Here is a 12260-nt window from a genome sequence, read left to right on the forward strand (position 1 = left end):
TATTCACTACTACTATAGACCAGAGCCCTATTCCCTACTACTATAGACCAGAGCCCTATTCACTACTACTATAGACCAGAGCCCTATTCCCTACTACTATAGACCAGAGCCCTATTCACTACTACTATAGACCAGAGCCCTATTCCCTATATAGTACACTACTATAGAACAGAGCCATATTCACTACTACTATAGACCAGAGCCCTATTCCCTACTACTATAGACCAGAGCCCTATTCACTACTACTATAGACCAGAGCCCTATTCCCTACTACTATAGACCAGAGCCCTATTCACTACTACTATAGACCAGAGCCCTATTCACTAATTCTATAGACCAAAGCCCTATTCCCTACTACTATAGACCAGAGCCCTATTCCCTACTACTATAGACCAGAGCCCTATTCACTACTACTATAGACCAGAGCCCTATTCACTACTACTATAGACCAGAGCCCTATTCCCTACTACTATAGACCAGAGCCCTATTCCCTACTACTATAGACCAGAGCCCTATTCCCTACTACTATAGACCAGAGCCCTATTCCCTACTACTTTAGACCAGAGCCCTATTCCCTACTACTATAGACCAGAGCCCTATTCCCTACTACTATAGTACACTACTATATAGTACACTACTATAGACACTACTATAGACCAGAGCCCTATTCCCTATATAGTACACTACTATATAGTACACTACTATAGACACTACTATAGACCAGAGCCCTACTATAGACACTACTATAGACCAGAGCCCTATTCCTTCTATAGTGCACTACTATAGACCAGAGCCCTATTCCCTACTACTATAGACCAGAGCCCTATTCACTACTACTATAGACCAGAGCCCTATTCCCTACTACTATAGACCAGAGCCCTATTCCCTACTACTATAGACCAGAGCCCTATTCACTACTACTATAGACCAGAGCCCTATTCCCTACTACTATAGACCAGAGCCCTATTCACTACTACTATAGACCAGAGCCCTATTCCCTACTACTATAGACCAGAGCCCTATTCACTACTACTATAGACCAGAGCCCTATTCCCTATATAGTACACTACTATAGAACAGAGCCATATTCACTACTACTATAGACCAGAGCCCTATTCCCTACTACTATAGACCAGAGCCCTATTCACTACTACTATAGACCAGAGCCCTATTCCCTACTACTATAGACCAGAGCCCTATTCACTACTACTATAGACCAGAGCCCTATTCACTAATTCTATAGACCAAAGCCCTATTCCCTACTACTATAGACCAGAGCCCTATTCCCTACTACTATAGACCAGAGCCCTATTCACTACTACTATAGACCAGAGCCCTATTCACTACTACTATAGACCAGAGCCCTATTCCCTACTACTATAGACCAGAGCCCTATTCCCTACTACTATAGACCAGAGCCCTATTCCCTACTACTATAGACCAGAGCCCTATTCCCTACTACTTTAGACCAGAGCCCTATTCCCTACTACTATAGACCAGAGCCCTATTCCCTACTACTATAGTACACTACTATATAGTACACTACTATAGACACTACTATAGACCAGAGCCCTATTCCCTATATAGTACACTACTATATAGTACACTACTATAGACACTACTATAGACCAGAGCCCTACTATAGACACTACTATAGACCAGAGCCCTATTCCTTATATAGTACACTACTATAGACCAGAGCCCTATTCCCTATATAGTACACTACTATAGACCAGAGCCCTATTCCCTATATAGTACACTACTATAGACCAGAGCTCTATTCCCTATATAGTACACTACTATAGACCAGAGCCCTATTCCCTATATAGTACACTACTATAGACCAGAGCCCTATTCCCTACTACTATAGACCAGAGCCCTATTCCCTATATAGTACACTACTATAGACCAGAGCCCTATTCCCTACTACTATAGACCAGAGCCCTATTCCCTATATAGTACACTACTATAGACCAGAGCCCTATTCCCTATATAGTACACTACTATAGACCAGAGCCCTATTCCCTATATAGTACACTACTATAGACCAGAGCCCTATTCCCTATATAGTACACTACTATAGACCAGAGCCCTATTCCCTACTACTATAGACCAGAGCCCTATTCACTACTACTATAGACCAGAGCCCTATTCCCTACTACTATAGACCAGAGCCCTATTCACTACTACTATAGACCAGAGCCCTATTCCCTATATAGTACACTACTATAGAACAGAGCCATATTCACTACTACTATAGACCAGAGCCCTATTCCCTACTACTATAGACCAGAGCCCTATTCACTACTACTATAGACCAGAGCCCTATTCCCTACTACTATAGACCAGAGCCCTATTCACTACTACTATAGACCAGAGCCCTATTCACTAATTCTATAGACCAAAGCCCTATTCCCTACTACTATAGACCAGAGCCCTATTCCCTACTACTATAGACCAGAGCCCTATTCACTACTACTATAGACCAGAGCCCTATTCACTACTAATATAGACCAGAGCCCTATTCCCTACTACTATAGACCAGAGCCCTATTCCCTACTACTATAGACCAGAGCCCTATTCCCTACTACTATAGACCAGAGCCCTATTCCCTACTACTTTAGACCAGAGCCCTATTCCCTACTACTATAGACCAGAGCCCTATTCCCTACTACTATAGTACACTACTATATAGTACACTACTATAGACACTACTATAGACCAGAGCCCTATTCCCTATATAGTACACTACTATATAGTACACTACTATAGACACTACTATAGACCAGAGCCCTACTATAGACACTACTATAGACCAGAGCCCTATCCCTTATATAGTACACTACTATAGACCAGAGCCCTATTCCCTATATAGTACACTACTATAGACCAGAGCCCTATTCCCTATATAGTACACTACTATAGACCAGAGCTCTATTCCCTATATAGTACACTACTATAGACCAGAGCCCTATTCCCTATATAGTACACTACTATAGACCAGAGCCCTATTCCCTACTACTATAGACCAGAGCCCTATTCCCTATATAGTACACTACTATAGACCAGAGCCCTATTCCCTACTACTATAGACCAGAGCCCTATTCCCTATATAGTACACTACTATAGACCAGAGCCCTATTCCCTATATAGTACACTACTATAGACCAGAGCCCTATTCCCTATATAGTACACTACTATAGACCAGAGCCCTATTCCCTATATAGTGCACTACTATAGACCACAGCCCTATTCCCTATATAGTGCACTACTATAGACCAGAGCCCTATTCCCTCAATAGTGCACTACTATAGACCAGAGCCCTATTCCCTCTATAGTGCTACTACTATAGACCAGAGCCCTATACCCTCTATAGTGCACTACTATAGACCAGAGCCCTATTCCCTATATAGTGCTACTACTATAGACCAGAGCCCTATTCCCTATATAGTGCACTACTATAGACCAGAGCCCTATTCCCTATATAGTACACTCCTATAGACCAGAGCCCTATTCCCTATATAGTGCACTACTATAGACCAGAGCCCTATTCCCTATATAGTGCACTACTATAGACCAGAGCCCTATACCCTCTATAGTGCACTACTATAGACCAGAGCCCTATACCCTCTATAGTGCACTACTATAGACCAGAGCCCTATTCCCTATATAGTGCACTACTATAGACCAGAGCCCTATTCCCTATATAGTGCACTACTATAGACCAGAGCCCTATTCCCTCTATAGTGCACTACTATAGACCAGAGCCCTATTCCCTCTATAGTGCACTACTATAGACCAGAGCCCTATTCCCTATATAGTACACTACTATAGACCAGAGCCCTATTCCCTACTACTATAGACCAGATCCCTATTCCCTCTATAGTGGTACTACTATAGACCAGAGCCCTATTCCCTATATAGTACACTACTATAGAACAGAGCCCTATTCACTACTACTATAGACCAGAGCCCTATTCACTAATTCTATAGACCAAAGCCCTATTCCCTACTACTATAGACCAGAGCCCTATTCCCTACTACTATAGACCAGAGCCCTATTCACTACTACTATAGACCAGAGCCCTATTCACTACTACTATAGACCAGAGCCCTATTCCCTACTACTATAGACCAGAGCCCTATTCCCTACTACTATAGACCAGAGCCCTATTCCCTACTACTATAGACCAGAGCCCTATTCCCTACTACTTTAGACCAGAGCCCTATTCCCTACTACTATAGACCAGAGCCCTATTCCCTACTACTATAGTACACTACTATATAGTACACTACTATAGACACTACTATAGACCAGAGCCCTATTCCCTATATAGTACACTACTATATAGTACACTACTATAGACACTACTATAGACCAGAGCCCTACTATAGACACTACTATAGACCAGAGCCCTATTCCTTATATAGTACACTACTATAGACCAGAGCCCTATTCCCTATATAGTACACTACTATAGACCAGAGCCCTATTCCCTATATAGTACACTACTATAGACCAGAGCTCTATTCCCTATATAGTACACTACTATAGACCAGAGCCCTATTCCCTATATAGTACACTACTATAGACCAGAGCCCTATTCCCTACTACTATAGACCAGAGCCCTATTCCCTATATAGTACACTACTATAGACCAGAGCCCTATTCCCTACTACTATAGACCAGAGCCCTATTCCCTATATAGTACACTACTATAGACCAGAGCCCTATTCCCTACTACTATAGACCAGAGCCCTATTCCCTATATAGTACACTACTATAGACCAGAGCCCTATTCCCTACTACTATAGACCAGAGCCCTATTCCCTATATAGTACACTACTATAGACCAGAGCCCTATTCCCTATATAGTGCACTACTATAGACCAGAGCCCTATTCCCTATATAGTACACTACTATAGACCAGAGCCCTATTCCCTACTACTATAGACCAGAGCCCTATTCCCTATATAGTACACTACTATAGACCAGAGCCCTATTCCCTACTACTATAGACCAGAGCCCTATTCCCTATATAGTACACTACTATAGACCAGAGCCCTATTCCCTATATAGTACACTACTATAGACCAGAGCCCTATTCCCTATTTAGTACACTACTATACACCAGAGCCCTATTCCCTATATAGTACACTACTATAGACCAGAGCCCTATTCCCTATATAGTGCTACTACTATAGACCAGAGCCCTATTCCCTATATAGTGCACTACTATAGACCAGAGCCCTATTCCCTATATACTACACTACTATAGACCAGGGCCCTATTCCCTATATAGTGCACTACTATAGACCAGGGCCCTATTCCCTATATAGTGTACTACAAGTGTTAATGACTCCAACCTAAGTGCACACTTCCGACTTTAACAGTACATATACTTAGGTTAGAGTCATTAAAACTTGTTTTTCAACCACTCCGCAAATGTCTCGTTAACAAACTATAGTTTTGGCAAGTCGGCTAGGACATCTACTTTGTGCATGACACAAGTAATTTTTCCAACAATTGTTTACAGACAGATTATTTCACTCATAATTCACTGTATCACAATTCCAGTGGGTCAGAAGTTTACATACACTAAGTTGACTGTGCCTTTAAACAGCTTGGAAAATTCCAGAAAATGATGTCATGGCTTTAGAAGCTTCTGATAGGCTAATTGACATCATTTGAGACAATTGGAGGTGCACCTGTGGATGTATTTCAAGGCCTATCTTCAAACTCAGTGCCTCTTTGCTTGACATCATGGGAAAATCAAAAGAAATCAGCCAAGACCTCAGAAAAAAAATTGTAGACCTCCACAAGTCTGGTTCATCCTTGGGAGCAATTTCCAAACGTCTGAAGGTACCACGTTCATCTGTACAAACAATAGTACGCAAGTATAAACACCATGGGACCACGCAGCCGTCATACCGCTCAGGAATGAGAGGCGTTCTGTCTCCTACAGATCTCCTACTTTGGTACGAAAAGTGCAAATCAATCCCAGAACAACAGCAAAGGACCTTGTGAAGATGCTGGAGGAAACAGGTACAAAAGTATCTATATCCACAGTAAAACGAGTCCTATATCGACATAACCTGAAAGGCCGCTCAGCAAGGAAGAAGCCACTGCTCCAAAACCGCCATAATAAAGCCAGTCTATGGTTTGCAACTGCACATGGAGACAAAGATTGTACTTTTTGGACAAATTTCCTCTGGTCTGATGAAACAAAAATAGAACTGTTTGGCCATAATGACCATCATTAGGTTTGGAGGAAAAAAGAGGAGGCAAGCCGAAGAACACGATCTTAACCGTGAAGCACGGGGGTGGCAGCATCATGTTGTGGGGGTGGCAGCATCATGTTGTGGGGTGGCAGCATCATGTTGTGGGGGTGCTTTTCTGCAGGAGGGACTGGTGCACTTCACTAAATAGATGGCATCATGAGGTAGGAAAATTATATGGATATATTGAAGTAACATCTCAAGACTCTCGCAGAACTGAAAAAGCGTGTGTGAGCAAGGAGGCCTACAAACGTGACTCCGTTACACCAGCTTTGTCAGGTGGAATGGGACAAAATTCACCCAACCTACTGTGGGAAGCTTGTGGAATGCTACCCGAAACGTTTGACCCAAGTTAAACAATTTAAAGGAAGGGCCTCCCGAGTGGCGCAGTGGTCAAGGGCGCTGTACTGCAGTGCCAGCTGTGCCACCAGAGACTCTAGGTTTGCGCCCAGGCTCTGTCGTAACCGGCCGTGACCGGGTGGTCCGTGGGGCGACGCACAATTGGCCTAGCATCGTCTGGGTTATGGAGGGTTTGGCCGGTAGGGATATCCTTGTCTCATCACGCACCAGCGACACCTGTGGCGGGCCAGGCGCAGTGCGCGCTAACCAAGGTTGCCAGGTGCACGATGTTTCCTCCGACACATTGGTGCAGCTGGCTTCCTGGTTGGATGCGCGCTGTTTTAAGAAGCAGTGCGGCTTGGTTGGGTTGTGTATCGGAGGACGCATGACTTTCAACCTTTGTCTCTCCCGAGCCCGTATGGGAGTTGTAGCGATGAAGTAGCTACTAAACAATTGGATACCACGAAATTGGGGAGAAAAAGGGGTAAAATGTTTAAAAAATAATCATAATTTAACTGAGTGGCTGCCTAAATATGATTTAACAATCAGAGACAACGACAAAAAGCTGCCTCTGATTGGGAACCAACCATAATCACCTAGATGACCCTCCCTAGTCACATCCCAACATAGAGAATTAAAAGCTCTCTACGGTCAGGGCGTGACACCACTTTATTTTAACAATGTGTCAGTAAACTTCTGACCCACTGGGAATGTGATGAAAGAAATGCAAGCTTAAATAAATCATTCATTATTCTGACATTTCACATTGTTAAAATAAAGTGGTGTCACGCCCTGACCGTAGAGAGCTTTTAATTCTCTATGTTGGGGTGTGACTAGGGAGGGTCATCTAGGTGATTATGGTTGGTTCCCAATCAGAGGCAGCTTTTTGTCGTTGTCTCTGATTGTTAAATCATATTTAGGCAGCCATTTCCCTTTTTGTGCTTTGTGGGATCTGGACTATGGATAGTTGCCTGTTAGCTCTATTGTTTAGCTTCACGTTTCGTTTTGAGATGATTGATTTGTTTTGCTGTGAGTTTCACTTAGTAAATAAAAGATGTGGAACCCAGATCACGCTGTGCTTTGGTCCACTTATTATGACGATCGTGACGAGTGGTGATCCTAACTGACCTGAGACAGGGATTTTTTTTTTACACAGATTAAATGTCAGGAATTGTGCCAAAACTTGAGTTTAAATGTATTTGGCTAAAGAGTGTATGTAAACTTCCGACTTCACCTGTATCTATTGTACAGCTAGCTATCTATTCAGCTGCAACAATAACCTTACACCAGGCTAGAACAGGTGGACAGACAGACATCTTTAGCGTCTCATTCAGAAGGGATACTGACCTTGAGGTTTTGAGACAATGTTATCTACAGGGAAACCCTGCCCAGCCACTCCTAACTATCCCTGTGCCTTTGACCCCTAACTAGGAGCACCGCTACACTACAATAGCTGCCCTCTGCTCCAACCTCTGTGCGAATCTGTGTCTCTTCCGGAGGTGTTGGAATAAACACAGAACACAACATTTCCATTGGACAGTTACAGTAAGTTATCTCTGCTAATAATGTACTATCTATCCAGCTGCTACAATAGCATTACCCCCAGGTTAGAATGGGTGGACAGACACAACATCTTGTCTTTTAGGGTATTGCTCCTGATCTCAATGTTTTTTCAGGAGTAACCTCGACACTCACTCTGTATTTCGTCCATTCCTCATGTCCTCTCTCCATGCCTCTTTTTCCTCAAAATGGTTTGGAGGAAATGGCCAGAGTGGGAGACCTTGGATCTTCTCCTCCAATACGGTTTGGGAAGGAGAGAGGATGCAAGGAATCGAGGAAAGACTAATTGAAAAAAGAGCCTCCTCAGCCCTCTCACTACTCATTCCTTGTGTGGCAGAACACACACACACACAACTCACCGTTTCTGAAGAAGGACCTACGTGACTGTCCTCCGTTAAGGGGGGGAAGGGACTTCTTCTCCTGGCCGACGAATGTGTCCCACCGGACCCTGTCTGTTCCCCCGAGCTCCCTCACCTTCTTTAGACACACCTCCAGGTAGTCTATAGGGTCCTCTGGTTTATAGTACATCAACCCTGTCAACAGGCTCTGGAGAAGACAAATACAACATCAACAACAATAATAACAACAACCCAATGAGAGAGACAGATACATAACCCTAACCTTGACCCCAGACCCTGACCTCTAAACCTAACCCAAACTGTGACCTCTAACCCTAACCAGTCTTAACCCTAACCCAGACCCTGACCTCTAACCCTAACCAGTTTTAACCCTAACCCCAGACCCTGACCTCTAACCCTAACCAGTCTTAACCCTAACCCTAACCAGTCTTAACCCTAACCAGTCTTAACCCTAACCCTAACTAGTCTTAACCCTAACTAGTCTTAACCCTAACCCTAACCAGTCTTAACCCTAACCCAGACCCTGACCTCTAACCTTAACCAGTCTTAACCCTAACCCAGACCCTGACCTCTAACCCTAACCAGTCTTAACCCTAACCCAGACCCTGACCTCTAACCCTAACCAGTCTTTACCCTGACCCTAACCAGTCTTAACCCTAACACTAATCACGGACCACTAGAGGCTTAGAGAACCTGAACCCTGTCAACAGGCTCTGGAGAAAACAACACAATGGGAGAGACCGATACATAACCCTAAACCTGAACCTTAACCCTGACCCTTAACCCTGACCCCTTAACCCTGACCCCTTAACCCTAACCTCTTCTAACCCTAACAGATACATGTTGATGTTATTACATTGTTTTAAGACTTGAAACGTAATCGTAGAGCATTGTACATTTCTGCACTGTGTTTTCACAGGTGTGTTAGATCAGCACAACACTCCGTCACGATTGTAGGGAATTACCCAAGTATCCCAGCCTGGGTTAACTTATTACAGTTGATAGAAGCTGACATCCATAGGAAAGACCCAGGCCTTCTATCTATGTTGACTGTACTGTTCTCTAGCAGGAACACAAACGAAGGAATCCTTTTATGAGAGACTTTTCTTTTCACCCATGTAGAGAGAAATACCACTTAAGTATGTTTGTGTTTACATTGGTGATTGCTTGTGTGTCTGTCATTCTTTAACCCTGCAGGTTCTTAAACAATGCTCCCCCCCCGAGACTAAAGACACGCTTTCAAACTAAACATCCACCCTCTTCTCCGTCCCAAACGGCGCCCTTACATAAGTGTTAGAACTAGCCTATTGGCCCTGGTCAAAAGTAGTGCACTATGTAGGGAATAGGGTGCCCTTTGGGCAGCTACAGTCAACCCATTGATTTACAGTTGTATTTTCCAACCCAACACAATGGACTGGGGGTGGGGCCAAAGATTTACAGGACGGTTCATTGATTTATGGGTTACAAAATATATATATTTTTTATAATAATATTTTTGATCGGGAAAATGACTCAAATGCTTGGTAGAACCTCCTATACTTAACTATACTACTAAAAAAAAGTATGAATATACAATTAACTAAACATTAAAACTATACAAATAAATAAATAAAAAGCATATCTATTTTTTTTTAAAGCATTGACCTATCTATTCAAAGGTTAAGAATGTGTCTGGTTAGTTAGGAAATATATATTCATTATTGAAACGCACTGAAATAGAACAAACTATGCAGAATGTCTTGAATATGTAAGAATATTTGTGGCGGGTCTCTCTCTCTCTCTGCCTGAGAGTTGGAAACATTAATTTCACACCATGACTCGAATTGGTTACCCAACTTGATGTATGTATGTATGTATTTAGTTACAGCATCAGTCCGTTGTCTTCTTAATTAATAACATTATCTGGCTGAAAATAAACATGAATAAAACCTATATTGTCATTGGTTATATTGGATTAGATTCGACCATTTCAAACGTGATATGAAACCTTTCAAACGCCACACTCTGATTGATCCTGAACTGAAACAAAAAGATGGATGGGATATATGCAGTATGCACTTATTTATATGGTACGGCTACTGTAGCTATCATTTAGGCTCCACACACGGTCTCATTTATCCATTTACTAAAAACCACTTAGCCTAATGTGAACGACTAAACGAATCTCTCTTTTTTTTCAAACACTAAAGGACAATACCCTAATGAATCTGTAATACTGCCATCGATAAAAGTATTGTAACTGAATCCCGCGAAGCCAAAGCCCATTCAGTTGATCTCACCTCAAACAGTTGAGGTATCTCCCGCCTGGTGAGATACTCCTTAGCGTCGTTGGTATTCATCTCGACGGTTGTAGATGGGAGAGAGATTCTGGACGATATCACTCCGTTCTCGAATCCTCCGGCTTTGCTTTCAGTACAACAACAATAACAACAACAAAAAACAAAAAAATGTACGTTTTCGCGTTGTCTGTATCGGTTTGTTGATACTAGTCTACCTGTGAATGGACCCACCGAACTCCCGAGGTTTGACAGAAGCTCAGAACATTTTAACCTTCACTTCATATCTGGATTCCAGGAGGAGGAGGAGAAAGGAAGGCAATGCCACCTTCTTCAGAGAGAGCTGTGTGGCTATCTAGTCTTTTTCCTTCCTTATGGTATGCTACTCCTTCTTCTACTGCTACCGCGTCTGCACCGCTACTGCTCTGGTCTGATCTTCACAGAACGAGACTGACACAAATTGGTCCCTATCTGCGCATTCAGTGCCTTAGCTTTGAGCGTCTGTGGGCGTCTCACTCTGTGCGCCGCGCTGTGCCAAAATCAACAGCACAACGGACAGAGTGAAGCCTACCTACAGATGTAGGATATTAATTTGAGCCAGTTTGCTACGAAGGAAAATAATATGGCAGCAACAGGACATGTGAATTATTATGTGGATTATAATTCGTGGACATTTCTAAGGGCTGATACATTTTTCGTTATGGCAAATCAAGTCTGACATTTCAAAGTGGAAATTACAAACTTTGGAAGACTTTTTAAAACTCATATACACAACATGTTTGCATTTCCCGGTTGTGCAGGAACATTCTCAGCAACAAAAGAGAGTTCAAATTAAGATCCTACATCTGTAACTAGTGTGGAGTGGATTTGTTAAATCATTGTTGTACCCTGTCAAATAAGATCTAAACTCTCTGGGTCGCATCCCGAATGGCAGCCTTTCCCTCTTTAGTGCACTACTTTGAATGGCAGCCTTTCCCTCTTTAGTGCACTACTTTGAATGGCAGCCTTTTCCCTCTTTAGTGCACTACTTTGAATGGCAGCCTTTCCCTCTTTAGTGCACTACTTTGAATGGCAGCCTTTCCCTCTTTAGTGCACTACTTTGAATGGCATCCTTTTCCATCTTTAGTGCACTACTTTGAATGGCAGCCTTTCCCTCTTTAGTGCACTACTTTGAATGGCAGCCTTTCCCTCGTTAGAGCACTACTATGAATGGCAGCCTTTTCCCTCTTTAGTGCACTACTTTGAACGGCAGCCTTTCCCTCTTTAGTGCACTACTTTGAATGGCAGCCTTTTCCCTCTTTAGTGCACTACTTTGAATGGCAGCCTTTTCAGTTAATTCTTCTTACCCTGCTACGTTATTTTTCCTAACCTGCAGCGTTAATTCTCACACACTTACATACACGGTTGTCATACTCATCATTAGCTCCAACTGACACACGTATCAGCC

The 12260-nt window shown here is 42.9% G+C and overlaps 1 protein-coding gene across 1 annotated transcript in view; it reads right to left on the minus strand.

The window, feature by feature from the left end:
* ak5 (adenylate kinase 5) overlaps nt 1–11309 on the minus strand; it is a 149090-nt gene extending 137781 nt beyond the window's left edge. The window contains exons 1-2 of the mRNA XM_036966543.1: nt 10817–11309; nt 8538–8724 (exon numbers count right to left, since the gene is read on the minus strand). Coding sequence (XP_036822438.1) covers nt 8538–8724; nt 10817–10876 — 247 coding nt within the window. The 5' untranslated portion in view covers nt 10877–11309. The remainder of the gene's footprint in view (nt 1–8537; nt 8725–10816) is intronic.
* Between the last annotated feature and the right edge of the window lie 951 nt (nt 11310–12260).

Source organism: Oncorhynchus mykiss, chromosome 28, assembly GCF_013265735.2.
Source record: "Oncorhynchus mykiss isolate Arlee chromosome 28, USDA_OmykA_1.1, whole genome shotgun sequence".
Classification (NCBI taxonomy): domain Eukaryota; kingdom Metazoa; phylum Chordata; class Actinopteri; order Salmoniformes; family Salmonidae; genus Oncorhynchus; species Oncorhynchus mykiss.